A 24,079-nucleotide genomic window follows, 5' to 3' on the forward strand; every position below is an offset into this window, starting at 1 on the left:
AGAGAGGTAGAAAAAGGGAGGATATTATCACTTACACTTGAAAAAAAAATAGAGATGGAGGAGAGACAATAGACGTGGAGGAGAGAGTCGGCGCTGCTCTTCTTCCACTTACTTCCTGCTTCCACCCACTAGAGTCAGTAGTTTTCCAAAACAGAGGCGCGTATTCTCAAGTAAGCGTAGATCTGAGCCCGTCTGTCTGCCACCCTCCAACACGCAGCTGTGATTTGAGAAGAGGGGAGAGATGTGGAGAGAGCGCGCGCTTTTCACGGTGCTTTCAATTATTTAATGTGTTTGTTTCGTGGAAAGATATCGAGTCTCACACCAGGATTCCCGATCATAAGAAACAGACTCCCTGTTTATCCTGTCACCTTTTTACTCTACCACAGCACTGGTATATTGTGATCTTAATCTAATCTTGTCCTACGAGGGCTCCCGATAGTCCCAACATGTTTGCCGACAATGATAATCCCACTATTATGTCAGTGGAGTTGCTATCATGCTAATGAAGGCAACACCAAGACGATGCTTAAAGCTTTTCATCCAACAGTAAAATGATTTCACGCATCGCCGGATGACAGTTGAACCTGCAACCAGCCAGCAGAGGGCAGCCGAGCCGCATCCATATAATCCTTCTTTATTCAAAGACTAAAACCTGTAAATAGCGCAACTTCCTGTTAGACCCAGGGTCACATGATCTAAAGCACCCAACGTCACTGGGGATGAAACAATAAAATCATTATCCCCAATTACTGATTGGGAAAGTTCCTTTCCTTTGAGGGCTAAGAATTTAACAGAAATATATACATTAAAAAAACACATTTATTTTATAGTTTTCAATATATTGAAAGAAGAAAGTTTCCTTTACCTGGCTGGATCTCAACTGAAGACCACTAATGCACATTAGCATAACTGGCACGCAGCCTTTTCTTTGAGAGGCAGGTCCACACACACACACACACACACACACGCACACACACGGTTGGGTAAGATGAGGCACGTCCCTCCTTTGCTTCTAAATGGTCTCATCTGTGCCCTGCTCAAGGCTGGCATGGCCTGCAGCATCTGTTTGACTGCAGGCCATGCCATAAGGTGCCAGGGCTCCAAGGATCCTCAGCGCTCCCTCAAGAACGCCGCTCTCCGCCCCCCTAACCCCACCCTTCACCTTCATTCACATCTCGTCCTCAGATGTGCCCCCCCACCCCCCACTTTGGATGCCATTATCATAAAGTCCAAATAACTCGTATCGCCCCCCCCCCCTCCCCTCCATCACTCGCTCACTCACAGGTGACACGCCAACCACCTCCCTGGTCTGATGGGTTTTTTAAAACGCCAACCTTCCCATCTCCTTTCTTAACCTCCTCCTTTTCCCACTGCCCTCAGGGTGAGTGAGGGCTCGACAGGCTGGCACCGTGACTTGTGCGCACACACGTGCGTGCGTGCACGTGCGCGTTAAGGGAATGCGTCTCATTGCCAGGAAAACTCGCACCTCGGAGGAAACAGACAGATTAGGGTAGGATCTTGCTCCCAGCGCGGCGTTCAAGCCTCATTCCCAAGACCGTCTCCTTAACAGGCGTCACATTCCCCTCCAGGTCGCCCGGGGCAACCCCACATTCCCAGACACAGGGAGAAGAGCGAGTGATCTGATGGCACTCTCTCCCCTCTGCTGGTTCTCCATGCCTCCTGCCCATTAGCTTCCACCGTGACAGTTTTTTAAAAGAGTAAAATGGAGACTAAAGACCAGGGATGCTTTCATGGGGAAGGGGAGGACGGTCCTATGACAAAGAGGTGGTGGTGGTCAGGGGGGAGGGTGGGGGGTGGGGGGGGTGGTGTCACTGGCTAACAAGCAGCAGCAAGCTACAGAAGGTGTGTGTAGCCAAGCATGAGGAAACAGTTGAGACAGCTCAGGCCCACTTGGGTGAGCGTGGAGCTAATTCTGTGTAAGCGAGCCGCTGACGGCGTGCCTCGGCCTCGCTGCGCCGCCCTTCCACACGGATCACGGGGGCCCACAGTGCAACAAAAGGAGACACCTCAGGTCTTCGGGGGAGGATTTACTGGTGACACATCTTTTGGGCACCGGTTGGGACTCCTTTACCATCTGAGCCTCTCATATCATGACTCACACGCGGACATGCGGGTTATATAAAGTGATCCAACGCGGCGGAGAAGGTGAGGTAGACCAACGCTCGGAGCCAGAATATAACCAGCACTTTGTAAAGAGGTATATTGGGGAGGGTGGGGGGGGGGGGGGTCTGCAGCAAGACACCTTCAATAATTGAAGCTGATGGGGAGTTGAGACATGGCTCAGGGGTTAGCAGGCATTTAGACTCAACTTTGTCTCCCCTGAGAGGATTCTCCTGAGCACCTGCATGAAAGGGTTTAACGTTTAGGACCAAAGTGTTGAAATCGGAACATAAATGTAGTAAAAGGACAAGTAGTTGTGGAGTCTGGAGTGGAATAAAAAATAAAATAGTACAGTACAAGTAGCTCAGCTACAAGTACCATCACATTACATCACTGCAAGACCCTGGGAACAAAACAGGTATAGATGGAAACAAGGTGCAAACATTTCTTATAGATTTTGATTAGAGATCCCCCCCCCCCACACACACACACACACACACACACCTTACCCTTACATGTGGTATTTCTTGTTTCTGACAGACGAGCCTTTATCAGGACCCACTGATGCTACAGATAAAGATGTGGCTGTTCTCCGGGGGTCAGAGTTCACAGGCTGCGTTAATCACATCATGGCTGAGATGTTCCCTGTGACATCTCAGCGACCATGTTTGTGCTGAAAGCAGAACATCACGTAGGACGGCGTCTAATGAAGGTGCACCGCGGGTCAATCGCCTGTTTGCCAAATCACCGGACCCCCCCAGGCCAGTTTATTGTTACTGTTCCAGGCACTGGAACACACTTACAGCCCAGTCCCAGTCATACCAAATGTAGATTTAGAGGATCAACACAACACATTCAATTTAAAATCTATGGAATCTGTTTAAGTTTGGATTAAAATGTGGCCGAGCAGTTTTTCAAGAGTCCCTCTGGGTCCATGGACGATTGTGGGTAAAGTGGGTGAATTATGTTAATGTCTCCTCTGTTCATTCATATTTTTAGACCATAATTTGTCCCTAAAATATCTTTCTATGCTACAAAGTCAAGTCTGCCAGGATATATGGAGGCCAAATTAGCCAAGTAGACAAAAATGGAGACTGTATAGCATTAACAGGACGGTGCATCAGGAAAATAATATCTTCCCCTCTTCACGGTGCCGTTCACCTGCACGTGCTGATTGTGGTGCTGCACTGTGTGTGTGTGTGTGTGTGTGTGCGTGCGCGTCCGTCTGCAGTTAAAGGAATGTGTGCTTGTGTCTATGGGGGGAATTATGAAGAGGCATTGTGTCTCCTCATAATGACATCATGGCTCTGACAGAAGCTGGAGAAGATGCCCGAGGTCTCAGAGCGGAACTCTTCAGCTCGATGCAAGAGTGTGTGTGTGTGTTTGTGTGTGTGTGTATCCGTCCCTGGGCTACAGGAGTCCTCCTGGGCTTTGTGAACGAAAGTCAAAGCGGCAAAGACAAAAACAAAGCCTGACCAACAGCAATATGAAGCAGAGGGCAGGCCATTTGGCTGCTGCCCGCTCGCTGGTGCCTGTGCGGGAGCGGCGGGCGCCAGGGCCGAGCATTTGCAGAGGGGGGAGGGAGAGGGGGGAGGGAGAGGCGGGAGAAAGCTGCAGAGAAAGAAAGAGGGAGGTCCAGGAAGTTGCAGAAGGGGTTCAAGGGTCAATTCAGCCTGCAGGACCGGGTGATGTTTTCAGGCCTCAGAACGAGAGGCCTGTGTTGCATCATGGGAGTCCTTGGCGCGTCCCCTGATCCTGCCTGTGACCAGACGGATTCTTTCCCGCGGCTTTGAGTGCACTCACCGAAACACTGTGTTATAACGTGAGTTCTAATTATGCCATCTTCTTAATTCCACCTAAAAGGGTTGGAAACCATCTAAAAACTGCAGCCTTAATCTCAAATTTATCAGATGAAAACACAGTCTGCACAGGCAAAGGTGGAGCAACTTCCCTTCCTGCACCTCTGGATGTGCCGGGGGAGGGGGGGGGGGGGGGTTCCACATCCGTGGCGAAGGCATTACAGTCACATCTCACATCTGAATGAGATTGACAGGTTTCCTCTCTGAGCCCAGGCGAACCTCTCGCCCTGGGTGTGTGTGTAATGAGAGGCGGGTCTGATGACGGGCACTAATCAGCCCCGACTCTTGACCCCGTAGGGGTGAGGCTGACACAAGGGAATACTCCCTGACACGCTTAGCGCCCCCCCCCCACAGATTCCAGGTAATAAACGATTCCAGTGAAATCTGCAAACGTGAGATAAAAAGATTTCTGCCACCTTCAGACTGACACAATTCATCCATATTTTCCTACAATCCACCCATCAGACTTTTTTGCCAGTTACACCAACCTGACAGTGTGTGTTGCAGACTTATCGAGGCACTTGTATGTGTGTATACGTGTGTGTGTGATTGCATGTGTGTGTGTTTGCATGCTGGTTTGCATCACTGTCACAGTGAGACACAGCAGGCGTGACAGCGGCTTTCTAAGAGTATCATCGGCAGAAAAGACCCTCCGGACGGCCCCTCCTGCAGGAAAACAGCATAAAAGGAGGATGAGCGACACATACTGACCCACGCAGCTTTATTTTTACCCAGAATGCACAGGAGCGAGCATTCAAAGGAAAACTGTTTGAAGGTGTTTGCACCACCTGCTAGTGGAGCGCAGCATCGACAGAGCCGGGATTTCAACACGTCATCCTCAATAATCTCATTTAAAAACGCATTTTTTTCCCCTCACACAATTAAATATCTGAAATGTTTTCATACAAAATCACATATAGGCAGAAGTAAAACAGGCAGAAAAGTCACAACATGTTGAGGCAATAGGATTGGATGTCAGCAGGGAATTAACTGGTCAGTGATTTTACTTGGCAGTAAAGATAAATAATGCTTACATGCAGAAAAGCAGAGTTCTTTGATGATACAGATGGCTGCACACTAAACTGGCTGAAATCAACTTTAAAATAATCTACTCATACGACCTTTTTCAACCTTGCATAGCATCCGCTGGGGGTTGGTCTCCGTGAGCACGTTGGCGGCTTCGAAAATCAGATTTTTGTTTACTTGTGTGTTGGAGCAACTAGTTTAGCTCAGATAAAAAGCGGTTTGGCTCCTGGCTCATCTCACCGGGCACTGTGGAGAATGACCAGAGGCAGCAACAACAGCAACAGATGTGGGTTGCGCACGGAGCGGGTGGCGCCCGACAGCGGTGGGTGAATGAAGTGTTAAGAAAAACGTCTCCTTTCAGTTTGGCTCCCTCCGGCTTGGCTAAGACTCTCTCTTACACGGGTGCTTCTTGCATAAATTATTGCACCGTACACGTCGTTTAGTGTTCCCTGCACAAATGTCCTCGTCAACTAAAACTAAGGTGAGGTACAGCAACAGTCTACAGGGAAGATAATACTTCTTGGCAACGTCCATCCCGAACGTGAGGGCTGTGCAGTGATGTGCAGTCTGAATTAACGACACCTCGGAGTGTTTCCTTTTGCTTTTACCCTCCCACAATGCTCAGCGTCTACTGGGCCAGTCCATGTTGACAAAGAAAGGGTGGGATTTGATATCATCCACACCTGCCACACCTGCTCCCAGTCGTTCCACTGGATTGTACTGGAGCAACTGCACAAGACAAACAATAGAAATTATTATTTAATCAAACACAAATTAGGTCTAGTGAGCAAGGTTAATTATATGGTTACACCTTAATTCATGGGGAACTTTGATGCTGTCTGTTATTTTTGGCATCGCTGTTTAAATATCACACAGGAGCAGAGATGATGCTAAAGCCTCACCTGCTCCAGCAGAGATCTGGCCTCCTCTGAAACCAGCTCGGGGACGTTGAGAGTGGTGTGGCGGCCGATTCCCGCTGGATGGCACCGCAGCAGCGACTGCACGAGGGACGGAGGGGTGGACAGAGCAGATAGCCATTAAGGAAAACAAAGAAAAGCCGACGGGCCGAGGGCTAAAGAGTCAGATATGCTGACGCCTGGTGAGCAGAGGGGTCAGCGCGGGACTGGACAAATAGGAGGCTGAAGAGGCGGAGCACCTGAAACAACACTGATCACAGCAACTACAACAAGACTCCGATTCAACTACTGTTGCTCTTTCTTGCAGCTGCTGATTGACATAAAAAATGACACATATTTACATTAAACATCTGTCACGCTGGAAAGAGTCGATTAGGAGGAATACTTGCGTTCGTGGGGGGGCAAAAAAAAAACAGAAAATAGTGCCATGAGGGAGAGAGAAGAAGTGCAAGTGCTTTTCTAACCACACAACGAAGCGCTGTTGTTAAAATAATTGACAATAATGACTGTAATGACCGTGCAGCAGAAGCACATCTTCAGCTGACAAAAGCTCGAAACGTGTGTGGCAAGAGGAAGCGGACGCTCTCTGCTTTTTCCATTAGTTCGGTTTTCCCTCCCTCTCGCTCTCTTTCTCTGGTGCTGCGGGAGTTCTGGCTGGGTTCCTGGCTGCAGCCAAGACTGCTCCAGGCAAGATCTTATCCTGCAAGGATCAAGAGACACTATGTGCGCCTGGGTGTGTGTATCCTTGCCAGGACCGTACACAGACATAATCATCAAAGGAGACATCTGTGCGACTGACTTTTTTTCCCAGGTAAGTGGTTGTGTATTGTTCGACATAATAGCGCTAACCTAACACCCTAAATCATGTTTGGGCAATTGGCGGGAACAACTGATACAGCTGATATGAAATCATGCCTGCTGGCAAGCAGTTAGAATGTATTCAAATTTAATAGACAATAAAAATAATAAGGGGACTCTCTGCACCTGCGCTGGCTGCTGCAGTGATGCTACCGTGTGTTTTTGTCCTTCAAGTATGTAAAGTTATAATTAGCCTGCGTGCTGTTGTGTTCAGAACACAAAAGGCTCATCCCTTCCTCTTAAAAGAACGACCCTCAGACGGCCCTGATGGTGTGGCGCCTTGAGAGCTGGCCCGGTCTTCACCTTCCTCGCCGACCTCCGATCGGCGTACTCAGAGCCCAGCGCTGCTCCAGGAGCCAGAGCAGGACGCCCAATGAGAGCTGACCCACTGGCCCGGCAGATGGAGCTGGGAAAGTCACACCGACGCCCCTGGTATTCCCCGGGAACCTGGGTAAGAGGCCGGAGCCAAGACGCGCCTCACACGCAAACATGGCACCGAACAACAAACGGCACCTACTCACGCGAGCAAACACACAACCTGGCGCTACCACAGACAGCGTGACGGAGCTGGGAGCCAAGACGCCTACACATCGCTGGTAACACCTTAGCAACAAAGGTTTGGACTCACCGTGCCAGTTAGGAGTTCAAACAGGATGGCGCCCAAACTCCACCAATCACAGGCTGCAGTCTCCTCGCTGATCCCTCCCACTTCTGAAACAAAAGCAAAATACTGAATTCATCTGGAACTTTTAGAAGTTCCCGGTTAGAGACTGCAGATTTCTGGAAGTTAATAATCAAATGTAATTATTCATTTAGAGGTCCAACACCTCAATTCATACAAGTAGCTGAGCGATTAGACATTAAAAGCCTTTAAATTCACAACATTAATTACTTTGTTTTTCATTGAAGTGGCAAAAATCAGCCCAAAACGTGCACAAAACACGGACACAGTTACACACAGGAGCACACACAAACAAGTGTGTGTCTCATAAAAGGCTGATTTGCATAATAAAAAAGCAGTTAAATTGAGAAAACCGTCTGCTGCAACTTCGCACCATCTGCATGACCTGACCTCAAACACACACGCGCACACACACACATTAAGACACGTAAAGCAGGAACAAATGAGAACAAACACTGAAGCGGTTTGGTTCAGGTTGCTTTCCACCGCAAACGTCTTTCCTCTTTAACACTAACCTAATGCACGGTGGCTAGTCAGTCACAGAACATAAGACTGATACCAAATCTGACAGAAAAATATTTTTAAAATTTACAAATAGCTGTTTCGAGTCATTAAAAATAAAATAAAATAAAGCTGACTACTAAAATAACTACATACCTCTTCATCATCTTTTTTACATATATGAAAAAAAAACCTGCTCATTGCGAAGCTGTGTCTCAATTATGATTAACTTCGAATACACAAAATCTACACATCACACAGCTTCTGATCTGGAGCTTCGGAATAAAGTTCCTCTTTCAACTTCACGTTCTGCTCCACTCACATGAGGCGTGTTGGGACGCCACAGATTAAGAGAGACAAACCAACACTTTGCTAAAGTCAAGGTTTATACTGTGTGTGTGTGTGTGTGTGCGTGTGTGTGAGAGAGCTCTGCTGGGTACCAGATGGCCTCTTGTGCCGCTCAGCTCCCCTCTGCGCTGCTCTTGCTGGAGAGGGCCGGGGCCCAGGGTCACGGCTGTGTGTGCCCAGGGACCGGGCTCCTCAGCTGGCTGAACACAAGAGACAAAGACCCCTCATCTCCCAGAGGCCTGTGTGGCTCTCTTGCAGTTAAGGTTAGAGAGGGCTATGATACGCGCCGCGTGTCTGGTGTGTAGAGGCGCGCGCAGACACGCAAGTGTAAATACACGCACAGCCAACTGAGCAACCAGTCTTCAGGCCTCCCCAGGACCACTGTTTTGACAGCCAAGGAGAGAAGATTGTCATTGAACGGACTAGTGATACCTGCGCGTTTAAAAGCTGGAGGGGAGATACGCACACACAAGCGCGTCTCAGAGCAAGGTCGATGTCATCACAATGGATTAATGTCTGAGGAGCTGCGGGGAGAGTACAGTGGCGCTGGCTACACTTACCGCTCTGTCAGAGCGAGGCAGGGGGAGCAGGAGACAGAAAGAGGATGGGAAAGGAGAATTAACTGCAACCACAGGCCATGGGTCATTCAAGCCCGCCCCCACCTCCCTCCCAAACCACTGTACCGATGTGTACAAATCCAACCACTCTTCTTGAACAGTGCGTTTAAAAAAAAATAATCACGAGGATTCAAAGAAAACAAACGGATGCGGAGAAGTTCAGATAAAACAATGCATCGCGTTCACCTCGCGGCCTCTTCTTCCCTTTCCCCTCAGCCGAGCAGCCCCCCCACCACGCATCGTATCTTATTCACACCCCGTCTCCTCTCTCCTGGGGACCACAAGGAACTTTTGCTCTTCTCCTCTTTCACCGACTTCCCTAAAACCTTAACCGACAGTCATTGTTGGAGGAGGAAGTAAGCTGCGCTCAGGTAGGAAGTAAGGAGGCGAATGTGCGTGTGTGGGACAAGACACACACACACGTTTCAAACATGTGAGGTGACAGCTCGAACAAAAATGGGAACTAAAAATTATCACCCACAGATCTTCACGAGCAGATTAAAGTAAAAAGTTCCCGATAAGGAACAATGACTGTGATGCCAAAGATAAAGAGGAGGAAGAATACGGCGAATTTCCCATTTCTTACACGCTGGAGACAATCAATCATGGCCAGGCTTCCCTCTCTACAGTGAAATAAACAACCGCTCACCCTCTCAGGGTTTCTTTTTCTTTTCCTTACAAGAGAACAAACTATCAGACATCTGATGTTTATGGATTATAATGAAACGGTGAGAAAGTAAATAAGCAGAAGGGCAGAATAAATACAATAATACCCTGGTGCAGGATTTTCCAAGTCCACTCCCGTGTTATTTGGGTGTGAATGCGTGTGCTATAAAAACATGTTTCTCTTCTTCTCTCTCTGTCACACACACACACACGCGCGCGCGCGCGCACACACACACACACACACACACACACACACACACACACACACACACACACACACACACACAGGACAGACCCCCTGCAAGCTTTCTGGCAAACATTCATAAATCTGTCATCAGGAATGAAGCCATCACTAGGGTTGACCCTGTCTGGATAAACTGCAATGCATAACAAGGGCAGGACAGACACACACTCCCTAACCTCCAGTGTGTGTGTATGTGTTCTCAAAGACAGGAAGATAGGTGGGGAATGAGTGCAGAGTAAGTAAATGAAAGCTGGAAGAGCAAATCCCCTTTAAAATATGTGGAAATAAATTCAGCATTAATAAATAAATAAAAATGGGAGGAAAGAAATACTGAAGAAGTTCAGCGGTGACTGAAAAGTATAAAAGTATAATGAACTGATGCGCTGGGGGATCCACAGCTCAGACATGGCATAATACACCCCCTATTGGTCACTTAACGGTATGACATTAACAACAGAACATTAATTCTAAAGTTATTTAAATTTTCTTTCACACCAGAGCTGAGCACTTCTCATTAATGACAGATTTATTTTATTTGTTTCTATTATTTCACCTGCAGCTATTCAAAAATCTTGGAGGGGATGATTTTTTAAAACAGGCTAAATTGTTAAATAACCGAAAAACCTAAAATTGCTGTGCAGTCATGGGTCAGCTTCTCTCTCTACGTGCTTCTGTTTCCATCAGCCGGCTTTGAAACAAGCTGTTGCTAAGTAAATAAAAACGCACACTTTAGATATTAGATGGAGCAGTTGTTGCTTTCAGATTTATTACAACGGTGGAGTCCTGTATGGCCTGGCCACAAGGATTTGATTTAAATCTGAAGTGACCTTCTGGGCTCCAGAGAGGATGAACAGGAGTGATAACATGAGTGCGCGGGAGACTGAATGGGCGCGAGGCTCGGTATGTGAGCCGCAGCAACATTCTAAAGAATAGTCATTGCAAAACATCATGCAAAAGTGGCCGGTCGGAGCAGCATGAAGCAAACTGAAAACCTGAAACACACATTACATGTTTAGAGGGATGCAGTAGACACACTCACGAACTCGGTTTCTTCGGGCAGCTTGTAATCAGCGTGCCAGAACTTCCACAAGCCCGCTGGCTCCGCGCGTCATGCTATGTGACACTTAACGTTGCGCAACAGCGCACTCTATGGTGCGATGCAGGAACTGCAACTTTTTTCCAGCTTGGCATAAACTAAACCCTGGTGCGAACACAAGCATGAACTTTTCCCATTTATCCTTATGATGTTAATGCTCTACATGGTAATTTAAATGTGAAATCACACTGCAGTGATTCCATGACTATACTGGTCTATACATGTGAATCATTTGAAATAGGAAGTATCTTGTACAGTTTTACTGTTGCAGTAAAAAAGTGAACACTTTTTGCACTACTTGGGTGGTTCATGTTTGGCTATGAATGAGGGTTTTGTGACCATGGGAAAGTGGCCTAGTTATGGTCCTGCATGCCTACAAAAAATTAACCCCTTGCAAACCTCAACCCTCACAAACATACGCACAAACACAGAAGGAAGTGCAAGTCAGAGAAGTTGCTTTTGTTGTTACGTGTGTAAAGGACTCACCTGGTGCACAATACATGTTGGAAATGGCTTCTCTGTCACAGGATTCCGCTACATCGACCCAGCTACAGAAGTACGTGAGCTGAACGTGACCTAAGGAGAAAGGAAAGGCGTCACTCACGTTGGCTCTTCTGAAGGCTGTTCATTTTCCAGATTTCCTTTCTGCTGCGCTACATCCCTCTGCAAGCTTTTCAGGGAAACAGCCCCTGCGATTACTCCTGTTTAGCAGCTACCCGTTAACGCCATCATTAGAACTAATGGTGTCATTAGGTAGCAGTGGCCATTAGCCTGGGCTAGTCAGACTGATGCACAACACTACACCCCTGATGGGCCCTTCAGAACAATAATTACCACCCGGCAGATGAAAACAGCCACTCAGGTAATTAGATGCTTGTTGATAACGAGGTAAAGAGATGACTGTGGGATGACAAAGGAAGTTTTAGGAGATTCTGTGACCAATGTGTCAACAGCAGTTGTCTCACCTTGGTGGTCAAGCAGAATGTTGTTGGGGTTCAGGTCTCTGCAGATGATGCCCTCCTGGTGCAGAGAGTCCAGGGCCGTCACCATCTCTGCAGCCCAGCACCTCACGAGCTCCTCCGGGATACGAGCCTGGGATGCGGCTAATGACAACTCATCCAGCTTTGCAAACAGCCGCGACACTTCTTTATCAAACTCGGAGCCTCCTGGACCACAGATAACTTTGGATGATTCGTCGTCGAGAGCAGATGAACTTTTAACCGCTGCGTGGGCCTCGGTGCCACTGGTGGAGGGGCTGAAGCTCGTGCTGTAACCGCAGGGGTGTGAAACCAGGCCAGTGTTTTCATTTGTACTGTCCTCATGATGCTCATTAAGCGAGTCAGTAACTGGGAGATCAATATCTTGGCACGCTGCAACAGAAATGATAGGTTTATAGGTTTCCTCATCCTTGAGTGCCACAGAGCAGTCGTCCAACATGGAGCTGATGGGAGAAGACGACGCAGCACTGGTGCCACAGGTTGCAGAGGCGGTATGTAAAGACGGCAGCTCCTGCTCCTCTTCTGGATGGATGAGAAGTTGTAGAACATCAGGCTGGATGAACCTCTGAGGGGAAGCTGTGGCCTCGAGTCCCAGAGTCACCCCAGGAGTCTCCAACTCCTCGTGTGGAGGATGCAAGGCTCCACTCGGCACGGGCAGGTTGACCAACAGGTCCGGGGGATGACCTTCATCCTCGACTGCTGCCTCTTTGAATGAGATGACTGGCACCGAGTCATTGGACCCCTTATCGCTACAGTCCAGACCCCAAAGCTCCCCGCTGTGGACCTCGACCTCCTGAGCCAGCTCCGGAGGGCCCTCAGTGACATCTGAGCCTAGGTCAGACGTTGAAAAGGTGGGGACAGACTTCTGAGAGAGGTGCTGCTCCCCGAAGTCGAGACAAGTCGCCTCGCTTGCGCTGTCTTTGCTATCGATACGGAAAAACTCCATGGGCGTGTGCTTGGACTGATCCAGCGTCAGTGGTTTGGCCGGGGAGGGAAGAGGACTGAAGACTTCAGTGTGATCTTGTCCATCATCACAATATTGCTCATGGCTGCTTTTAGACAACTCTGTAAAAAAGCCGAGTTCCTGAGAGCTGATGGGCGAAGAGAGGCTGTCGTTGCTGAGCAACGAACGGCTGCGGGAGGACGTCGTAGCGGTCCCAGTGGGGACGTCTAGAGACAGCATTTCCTGTTCACTTTTCTCATCCTGCTCTTCTAACACATCTGCATTCACTTTCTCCTGCCCGTACTCGTTGCAAAGTGCCAAATAACTGTTGGGGCACTCTTCCTCTGAGACAGCTCCCGAGTCCAACTCTTCGTTCAGCTGGGGAAGGAGTGCAGTTTTCTGGAGAGACGTGACGGCGCTCTGCTCTTGCTTTTGTAGCTCTGGGACTGAATCGGAACAGGGGCCGGGCCCAGAACCAGAAGAGACAGAGTCTACGTCCAGATGCGCTAACGCGTGCTGTGGGGTGCGGACAGCTGCCGTGTGGCTCTTCTGGATGAAAGGAATGTCGAAACTCTCCTCCTGGCTGGAATTGTGAAGGTATTTTCCAATGTGAGACCACAGTTTCCCACCTACAGGTTTAAAGAAACAACATTAAAGAAAAAATATGAAGAAACACACCAACATTAAAAAGCAACATCGGATTGAATTGTTTAGGCAATACACCTTTATTATAGCACATTAGCATTGATGTAAATACATAGAATTTACCAGGTCATTACCACAAAGGTCAACTAAAACCCTTTATGAGTGGGAGTACTTATCTAGTTCTCCAATTTAGGGGGCTCATCAAGCAGCTTCTATTGTCTTTTGGGTGACAGATAACTCACTTTTTTTTGTCCATAAAAACTTACCCCAATGACAAAAATTAGTTTTACGCCAATTTATCTGAATGAGGTTTATGTGTGTTTTATGCTCGCGGTGCCATTTTAGCGTTATGGCTTCCCTCTGTCTTAGAGACGCACGCGCAGCTGCAACAGCAGCGATTGGAAGTCGGCATCTGTTGTGCGTGATGAGAATGGATCGGGAGGTAAAAACGGTGATAATGATGGCGGGGCAGCTCGGTGGCTCAGGAAGTAAAATCGTCCACATTATTTTGCGTAATGTCACTCGGGTCACTGCCTCCCTCCACCTGTCTATCCTGATACTGTAGAAGTACCTGACAGATGCACAAGGAACCAGAAGTACCCACAGAGACCCTAAAACGTTGGCAGCGGTTTGATAAGACCATTATGTATCGGTAGTAAGTATGGCTTTTTTATTTTGCTAATTAGATTATGCTGATCAGTCTAATATCACCAATACTGTCCCCTAATGTCACAGCATGCCTCACTAACACACAACCTTAGACATATCCTAGAACGAGCGGTATGAAAGAAGGCCCAGGTGTTAGCATTGCTAATGAAGCGCGGCACCACCTGGTATTCAGAATAATGGCCTGTGACACACACCCGTCTCAATCAAACATCTGTCCAAGACAAGGGCAGAGGGAGGTGGAAGAGGAGAGGGAGGAGGACCAGGCAAAGGAGAGCAGAAAAAAACCAGATCAGGGGACACCGATGCCACAAGCATGAGGTGTTTACCTTCAGCATATTGTAGCAGAAGGAAAACCGCGTCGTCAGAGACGATGAACTTCCTCAGCTGCACCATGTGGGGCACAGAGTGAGGCATGATCGTCCTCTTAACCCGCCCACAGTCACTGCTCTTCCTCAGGCCCTGCAACAGAGCAGATACATGGTGAGTAATTAAGGTAAGCTCGACAAAGACACGGAGAAATAAAAGGGAAATATTAGTAAAACAAATCAGTCAAACTGCGAGGACACGACGACGTGCAAACGTGTCCACTTTCCCTTTCATTATGGAGTCAGGCCAAGGAGAAACCTCCCATTAAAGAGATGTCAGATATGCCCCGCGGCAATCTGAAGTCACCGGATTCATCAAGCCACATACAGCGCACAACTTTAACAGGCCCATGCAGATCTATCAGGGCTACGCTCAAAGTTCACATTGTCCATGACTGTGTGTGTGTGTGAGAGTGTGTGTGCGTGTGTGTGCACGCGCGTGCGTGTGTTAGTCATCTGTGTCCTCTCTGTGTGTTGGCATCTGGCACACGTCTCACACCTGAGAGCGGAGGAGCTGACGGGGACAGACCCATTAGAATCAATTACAGCGGTCACGAATGCGGACTAGTGACACACTTAGGACAACAAGGATGCAGAGGGAACACACACACACACACACACAGAGTAACAAACACAACCTACTTTGAGGATGAATGTCTCTTGTGTCATCTTGTCCATGACCAAAAGCACCTGCAATAAAACATCACTATTAAACTGAGGTAGAATCAGTTTGGATGTCAACACCCAAAATGGGATTTAGATGATATTATAGCGTAAAAAAACAAAAATAAATGCTGATTGGGACTGGAAAATACTTCTGCAGCTCTCAAATATTATCTCAAATATTAAATTGCGATGGTCATGTGGCAACTGGATATTCAAATTGCTGTTTTCTTTTTACTGTGCTGCTATATTTTACCGATTAAAGCACATCCACTTGTCTACTGCAGCTTCAATCTTCCTGATATCTCCATTTCCTGCCTCCTCTCCCTGACATCTCTATTGCCCCTCTGCTCCCTCGGTCTCTCACGGGAGAGCTCGAGCATATGTGCATGAGCCGTCTGGGCTTCCGCGTCTGTTTTGTGGGTGCGTTCATGCCGCGTGACCCTGGTGGGGAGCGGACAGGTGCAGGCTAAATGGATATGAATGGAGTTGTGAGTAAACAGAGCGGCGCTGCTAGCCAGGGTGCTAATATAATTAAGATACAAACATCAGGGAAGGGGGGGGAGGTGGGAAGAGGGGCAGCAGGGTAGGAGCTCTCTCCATCTGTCCCTCTGTCCCCATTAAAAATGAACGAAGGAAGGAGGAGGAGGATGGAAAGAGAGATTAAACCGGATGATTGCTAGATGACAGAGATCCCATTTTTAATAATTTTGTCCATCCTGTGTGTGTCTCTGCTGAGTGGCACATGTTGGTGTTGTGTCAACATTTTCCTTGGGGTTTTGCGGGTGTGGAGGATGAGCATCATTGACTCGATGTTGTGTGCCGCTCTTTGAGCCGCCTGCCAAGTCATTTCATGGCTGAGCGGTGAACTTGCTTCGATGGCAGCTGGTTGAGTGGACCGGCAACCTAAACTGACCTTGTGGTGGTCATAACTGACGACGAGCGTACACACACACCCTTTAACACACCATCCAACCAATCTATTACATTTTATCGCCGCAGATAAAAAGAGACGGCTGAAGCAGGGAAGGACACAGGAGGAGAGACGGAAGGATGGATGGACTTTTCGGGGAATTCAATTAAAACGTTTCAATAACAAACACAAAGAAAAAAGCTCAAATTTGAGTGGATTTTAAATTAAACATAAATTTCTGAACTGTCAGGAACGTTGCATCACTAGTCACAAGTAAACTGACCTTATCTATGATGCCCAGCACCCTGTATGCTCTCAGCTCCTCAGATGGACCCTGGTAGCTCCCCTACTGGTGGATGTGCAGCACTGCACCCCTAAAGCCTTGGGGTACACAATCAATTGGATCAGAAATAATTGAATCAACTGAATCTATATTGAAAAGAAGCAAATTGGTAAATATTTTAAGGAATTTGTGATCTTAATCACCACCGTCTGCGTCGAGCCTTGACCCATGTTGCTTCTCAGATGCTGACTGGCGATCTGCTCTGCACGCATCAAGTACTCTGCTGTCTTCTTCTTCACTGCCTCTCGCCGCGTGGGGCTGGGCTCACCTGAGGAAAAGACAGGTGGAGAGGGGGTAAATATGTAAATACAACACCAGCCTTTAACTGTGTAAGTACTGTACGTGAGTCACCAGTATCTGATTCGTTATATATAAAGATTACTAAGATGAAAGCTCGCCAGTTCTCTCAAACTAACCTTGCACTCCCCGAAGCAGCTGGTCCACTCCGTTACGGTAGCAAGAGAAAGCTGCGTGGAAGTCCTGCTCGTTCTCCTTCTGCACGGCCAAAGAGATGAGCTCGCTAGCTCTATCCAAATAGTCCGACTTTACGTCTTTAGAGGCGCCGCTGCTGACTTTCTTCAAGCTTCCAGAAAAAAGTAGCAACCGCCCTGGCTTGACCTCGGGGTTAAGGGTTGAGGAGACTGGGACAGGAGATGGGGTGCGGTGATCGTGCAGAGAGGGCAGGCGAGGGCTGTTGCTGCTGCTAACTTTAGTGGCTCCCCCTTGTGGGTAGTATGGGGAGGTGCGGCCTGAGGCCATGCCATCGTCCAGATCAGCCAATGAGTCTGTTTCCAAAGCCTGGGAGGTCAGGTCGCTGTCACTGGATGGGCCTGGAGGCAGGAGGGTAGAAGGACACACATCTTTGCTACAAAGTCTTTGTGTCAAGTAAAAGTAAGCTAGGCAAAAAAATTACCTCCATACTCAGAAGTGATTGTCAGATCCTCTGCAGCACTGTGGTCTCTTTGTACTAAAATGATAAATATATATATTTGTAGATTGAGCAAACATGAATCATCTTATCAACTCATTCGTTGATTAAAAACAAGAAGCGTCTTTACCGTCAGAACTGCCGTCCGATAAGCTGTCAGCCAGGAAGTCAGCGAGCGGCTCAGCTGGCCCGATCAGCTCCGACCCATCGTGAATCTCACCCCCCTTGATAAGTGTGAAAAGCATTTCAGTCAACAAGCATTCGCGGGTTTCTGTGAGTTCCTGTTTTGCGTACCTTGAAAAACTCTCGAATGTGTTGGCTGTTGTAGAGAGCGGGAACATTAGCGGAGAACTGCAGCAGATCCTCGGAGCACTGTCGTCTTTCCTCTATGACCGAGTCATCAAAACGACCTGCGTGCGGAGACCACATCATTACGTTTACACGTTTGCTCACTGCTTTTCCTCTGGAAACAGCAGGAATTTAAACTGTCTTTCTGATAAACAGAAACATGAAAATTCTGCTTTTCACCTACACCCATTAAAGTACTTTCTTAAAATACAATCTAATGCGCAGTAAATTAAGATTAGCCTGTACCACCAAGACATCAACAAGGAATGTCATGTTTATGCCGAAATCCTAAATATTATATCCTAAGTATTGTCAGGGTTATACCGCCATCTAGTGGACGGAGGCCCGAACACCTATATCTTGATCATTGCTCAGCCTATGTGCACATATAGCATAAAGCTACATCAGAAACAGCCCGGGTTTAGCATTAGAAATATTAAATGGTGTTTAAAAGCAGAGGATCAAGCTGCTGTCTTTCTTACCAAAAACTTTGGCTCTGGCAAAAGGAGGAAACAGCTCTGACTGGCTGCACAGAGTTTTGTGAAGCTGCCAGAGGTTTTGATGAAGCTTCCGGAAGTCACTGTATCTCTTCCATACTGTTATCTATAGATGACAAGATAAATGCAAAGAGAGAGGGAAGAAAGAGAAGCAGGGCAATAAGCATTTAGCACACGTGATGCTGCAAACGATGCTTATCTTTTCAGTTTTCCACTTAAACGATTAACCTGAATGTGTTCCTGTCGACGAGCATCAAACATCTGCTATGCTGCAGTGGTGACATTAAATAATATATAAAATCAAACAATGACAACTGGGCGCCAGTAAAGCTGAGAGAAGTTGGTAATGAACAATAAGAGTGTGAGGCAAAGGCTGATGGAGTTATTAACATCATGCCTGCTGCATTAGTGCTGCTTCCTGACACGAGTGCATTCCAGTGTGTTACATGTGAAAGAATGTGTCTTTTTACAGCTTTTCCAAATAACACAAGCAAGAAATGAAAAGTGCAAAAAGGGACAAACACAGTCATATAGGGAAATCCTTATTATTTCATGGGTAAACAAGGGGAAATATGAGTAGTCAATGTCTTACCTCTTGGACATCCTCTGGGTTCTTCCTAGAAATGATCTGTGGAAAAGGAGGATAAGAGACATCGAGGTCATGGAAATAATGTTTCTGCTGCAAAGATTTTCCTGCACGGCCGGATTCGACAATGAGCGCCTTCTGTAACAAATGACGAGTCTTCAGTGGCACATGGAGACGTCACCAACTTCCATAGCAGGCAGGACAGGAGCAAAAGAGGGCTGTCCTCTTGCTGTCCTTATTCAAGCAGGGAGGGTGTTTAAAAGTCACTTTACACTGTTACAGCCTGACCAACGTGTGAATGAATAGCGTCTATTCCACTATTCATTTCCTAACAGTTATATCTATTTACTTACATTAGGAGTCTTCTAGTGTAAATTTCTGCAGTCAATGCTGACTTTATTTACACACGTCAGGCTTTCACCACCCCCCAGCACGATGCATGATCTAATCACCAGGGTCCATCACCACCGTCCTCTTATTGGCGTTCCATTGTCTTTAGACTACACCCTAACTAAGCTAAACCTGTTAGCGATCTGTAAATATTGACAGGTTAGCGAAGCGCTTAAAGGTGGAAATAAATCAGAAGTTCCTTTGTTGACATGTATTCGCAAGTGGATCGCCCGAGCAGATCTATTAGCTACATTTCAAGGTTTTACCAAAGCTGCCGCTGTCATCGCTGTGTTGCTAAAGCGACGCTATTTGTGTTGTTTTTGCATCATTGATGTGTTAGCACAGCCAAGCTACAACTGCCAACAGCTAGCATTTAGCCTAGCTGTCAGCCTGTCCAACCTCCATTTACGTACCCTTGCGGTGACTTTGTACACAGTATAGCCTTTCTGGTGCCTTTTAGGGTCCGTGACAGTGTAAAACCGAGCAAGGTCTCCTTTCTCCCGCTGCGATATCATTCTGATAGAGCCAACATTGCCACGAACAACAGCCAGCTAGCCGTACATTCATTCACTGACAACCGAGGCAGTGCTAAAGAGCGCCCCCCTGAGGAGGCGGAGCGCCACGACACTACAGAAGCCGAGTAGGTGTTTTTATATGTTTTATTGAATATTCATAACAGTTTCTCTTTAAGTCACCTACTTTAAAAACTAGCATTACAATTAGTATCAATGTAGAAGTAGGTGCAAATTAAAATACACCTTGTATCATATATAGAAATCAAGATAGAAATTATGATTAATATTAGGTTAAGTTAATTAGACTACTTAATTCTCATCATATGGCATTGCAAGCTTACATACAGTGTAAGCACAAATATTATGGCTATTGATTAGCAAAGGATAATGTAGAGAAGCCGCTTTAAGCATCAGGGGTTGTTCGTTACGATTGCACTACTTTGGATCCCTCGATGAAACCGTTAAATCGATGTGATCCAGAAAAGCAAAAGTATGATCCCTGATGGGCTCAGGATGCAGGAAGTACGCAGCACGTTTGAGCCGTTAGCGGGAGGAACGTTGTCCGCACACGTGACCGTAGGCGTTTTCATCATTTCCCTGATGAAGCCGTTTTCGTACACTGAAAACTCGAACTGTGGAAAACAAGGAAACCAATTCAACGTTCTGAAAGATCATTTGACAAACATAAAGTGCAGCACCGAACACATGACCGAAGTTTGAGATAAAAATTAACTGGGAACTTATTTCACCCAAGTGCTTTTTGGGGATTATTATATTACTATAAGTCCTGAACAGGTGTGACCTCTTCGGCTGTTACTTACGTTGTCGTCAGAGGCAGCCTGGATCTGAGGTAAGGTCTTCATCTGCTCCTCGTAGCCGGCAATTTCATCCTGGTCTGAGGAATTCCCATTGAAGATCCTGTTAGAAACAAGCGTTAACGGGAGGCCGCGATGGCGCGAGGGATGGATTTATTGTGCAGTTGGTGTAGAGTCGACCGGACCAGTCGCTCGTGCTCATCAGCGGGTGCGTGGTGTTTGGACGGCTGACGCACGAGGTGACCTCGATCAGAGGGTAGTAGAGCAGGAAGGCCAGGCACATCTCCTCAGTGGTGGCCAAGCCCATCTGGAGGGGTGAAGACACAACAGATTATGGAGATAATGATGATGATGATGATGATGATGGTGGTGATGATGGTGATGGTGATGATGATGCTCCTAAACATAAATCCGGTGTTTGAAGCCTTTACCTTGGTGACCCTGCTGCGATTGGTCGTGCTGTAGGTGCATTCTACTGCAATTTCATCACCCTGGAATTCAAGAAAAGGTCACAAACTGCCCACATTTCAGTCTTTCAGATGAATGAAACCAGATCACGGCCGGACAAATGTGGGATAAAATGCAGCTGTGGACGCGGTCGGGATCCACCTGCTTGATGGTCCGGATGTTTCCCAAATGGTGCGCCTGCTGCATCTCAAAGTTGTAGTTTTCCTCCACGAAGATGAAGTCGATTTGCTCGCCATTCCTGCAGAAAAGGTCACAAATCCATCGCTGAGAACTGGAAACCGGTCGGTTTATCTCTGACGCACAGCTTTCCCACCTGTAGTGGGCGGCTCGGACCTCCCTCCCCACTAAGTGGGTGTGTGGCAATACGGCAAACACCTGAAGATCAGGTATGGGCTTCACGTGCTGTCAGGTGGGGGAAAAAGACCGTCAACACTCGGTGGGCTTTTAAAATCGGCTCTCCTCTGAGATCCATCCCAGACCTGAGGAAAGACGGTGGTGTTGCAGACGCCATACGTGTGGAAGTGGGCAGCCTTGGGTGGGATGTTGTAGTCCACATAGCCAGGCTGCACCCCCGTGGTCAGCGTGCCCACGTCGTGCTGCCCAGGCTGGGCGGGCCTGTGGTGCAGCCTCAGTCCTGAGCTGTCTGTCCTGCCTGCACACAACACGATCCAGTCCAGAATCTGCTGCTTTCCTTCTCCAATGCTAATAATGCGGAATCGTGCCGACCTGCTTCCTTGTTCGGATTGTTGTAGTGGATTTCCAGCCTATAAAGCACGTCATGGTCCTCGCCTCCGATGGGAATACCTGTGTTTTCTGGAAGCTGGTACGCCTGTTGACAGTTAAAGAAAACCCTTGAGACGGCAGCTCCACAAACGGAACCACCTGGAGATGGACCTTCTCTTACCCTTCCCCCTATTCCCCACGCAGCCACCACAGCGAAGCAGGCGTCCCCCATGCCCCCCCTGTAGCACTGCCCGTCGGACACCTCGGTCACGTAGGAGGGGCAGCGGTACAGCAGCATGTGGTGGACCAGGTCGTGGTGCTCAATGTCTGGCTCCACCTGAGGGGAAAAGAGAAGGAATAAAACGGGTCCAAACAGGAAACTCGGTGGTTTGGAGATCACGGATTATCGATAATACCAAATAAATGTGATGTTTTGTGTTGAAGGTGGGTAACGGCATGATTTTACAGTGGTAGTAGGTGTGAATGGCGGGAACGGTGATCTGAAAAAGAAGAGAGAATGAATGAAGCGAGGTGAGAGTGGATCACAGATGTCTTATTATTCGTACCTGCTCCACTGTGACACTGAAGTGGTCGGAGCTGTTGGAGGCGCCGTCCTGGGGCTGTAGTTCAGCAGGTTGACCTCTCTGGTGCCCCTGTGGGTACGATGGTAGCCGATGTCATCTGTCAGCCCGAAGGCATAGATGAGTTTAACCGGCTGCGCCTTCGAAACAGACCAAAAGGTTTAAAAGAAATTGCGAAAAATGGGAGAAAAAGGCAAGTGGAGGTTCAGGTTTACAGAAAAAAAGCGCTAGAAATCAGTTACTCTGCATTTTAATGCACGATTTTTGATCTCTTATCATTAAGAACATTTCTGTGCACTTTGAATTGCTTCAGCTTCCCATAAAAATAAAAACTGTTTTTCCAGTTATGTAAAACAAATCTTTTTGTCCTTTTCTGTTGTTTTCGCCGTCGGAACATTTAGGTGAACCAGACAATAAGAGTGAATAAAAGGGAGGATCATATGAGCACAGGCAGGAAACCTGAGCTTTGAGGAGAAATAAAGATTCTATAGCACGGAGAAAAATGAACCAGCTGCAGTTCAGGTTAAAGCCCAGTGGTGTAAAGCCACAAAGTTGGATTGTGATTAGTTCTGGAACATTTTGTGTCCACAGCAGTAACACATGTAGAATAACCAGCTTGTTGCTAAACACGGCTCGTTCATATGGTAAAACTCAAGTTTATGCAAGTGTCCGCCTATCATCTCACTCTGATATGGAAGTCTTGGTCATCACACGACTGGATCGGCCTCCTAAAGCTCATCCTGGTCTGACCATCAGACTCTTCCAGAGAAAGGAGGGTGTAACTCTGCAGTTTGTCCACCACAGGCATGGATTTCCCCGTGGCGTGATAGTCCTAAAGCATGAAAACACAATGCTTTAAAGCCTGTAGCAACACAAGCTGCTACACATGCACTTTTTCTGATATTGTCTTACTGCGAAGTAGTTTCCAGTTGGTCCGATTCCCCCGATGACGATATCAGAGCCCTTCATCCCGCCATTAGGACTGAAGCCAAAGCCCACCCAGCCTGTTGTGTTGACCACCAGCTCGAATGTAATGTTCCCTTGGTGATTATCAAAGCCCCAACTCAGACACACCAGACGGTCCTGGTCCAGGTACTCCATAAAGCGAAGGTCAGGAGGTTCTGACATCTGTGCTCTTTGAGTCCAGAGAAACATGAAGATGAGAGGAAGCAGAGAGGCCATGATGTGTCTGTGAAGCTGCAGGCATTCAGACTGAGCTCGAGCGCTGAGAAATGTTCCCTCCCCCCTTCCTTCACACACCTGCACTGCTGGATGGGCTCAGGTGATAACAAAATATGCACAGTCATACAGACTTCACCAGCCATCAACAAAAGAGGGTCTGCAGCTCTTTAGCTTCCTTATCAAATATATGCAGTTTTTTATAATCATTTGCTCAGTTATAATTTTCATTTATTACAGTGTCTGTGTACGTCTTACGTTTCATGGTATTTTTGCTATTTGAAACCATTTTTAATAGGATTTTTTCGTGGCTGTGTTCTATTTCGGCCTATGTACAGTATTTTGATGATCATATGTGCAGAAACAGAGTTTTGTTTTCATTCTCAGCTCCAAAAGACCTCAGCACTGGTGTAATAGCACTCGGTTGCCTGCAGATGTCGCCCTCGACGCGCCAAAGCGGCATCCGGTCTTTTTTTCTTTTAATGAACGGGTATTTTTCTTTTTTTAAAATACGATTTTGCATCTTTGATGTAAACACATTATTTTCCTTGTGTGTGCCATGACAAAATATTAAC

The 24,079-nt window shown here is 47.4% G+C and overlaps 2 protein-coding genes across 2 annotated transcripts; both read right to left on the reverse strand.

Moving 5' to 3' along the window:
- Positions 1-4,684: 4,684 nt before the first annotated feature.
- rps6kc1 (ribosomal protein S6 kinase polypeptide 1) lies at positions 4,685-19,829 on the reverse strand. The gene is given in 17 exon segments (XM_057016225.1): positions 4,685-5,735; positions 5,909-6,004; positions 7,410-7,492; positions 11,422-11,511; positions 11,901-13,505; positions 14,517-14,649; positions 15,198-15,245; positions 16,415-16,473; positions 16,476-16,512; positions 16,618-16,742; positions 16,891-17,304; positions 17,388-17,441; positions 17,533-17,626; positions 17,697-17,812; positions 18,233-18,353; positions 18,840-18,875; positions 19,637-19,829. Coding segments are annotated over 17 exon segments (3,321 nt in total). The 5' UTR covers positions 19,739-19,829; the 3' UTR covers positions 4,685-5,627.
- Positions 19,830-19,867: 38 nt separating this feature from the next.
- LOC130515759 (DBH-like monooxygenase protein 2 homolog) lies at positions 19,868-23,528 on the reverse strand. Its single transcript, XM_057016229.1, is given in 14 exon segments — positions 19,868-20,370; positions 20,560-20,656; positions 20,739-20,860; positions 20,985-21,044; positions 21,163-21,259; positions 21,335-21,423; positions 21,501-21,673; positions 21,748-21,850; positions 21,926-22,081; positions 22,161-22,244; positions 22,311-22,351; positions 22,354-22,465; positions 23,011-23,157; positions 23,238-23,528. Coding segments are annotated over 14 exon segments (1,722 nt in total). The 5' UTR covers positions 23,508-23,528; the 3' UTR covers positions 19,868-20,199.
- Positions 23,529-24,079: the final 551 nt, after the last annotated feature.

The sequence above is a fragment of the Takifugu flavidus genome, chromosome 19 (genome assembly GCF_003711565.1).
Source record: "Takifugu flavidus isolate HTHZ2018 chromosome 19, ASM371156v2, whole genome shotgun sequence".
In the NCBI taxonomy this organism is placed as follows: Eukaryota; Metazoa; Chordata; class Actinopteri; order Tetraodontiformes; family Tetraodontidae; genus Takifugu; species Takifugu flavidus.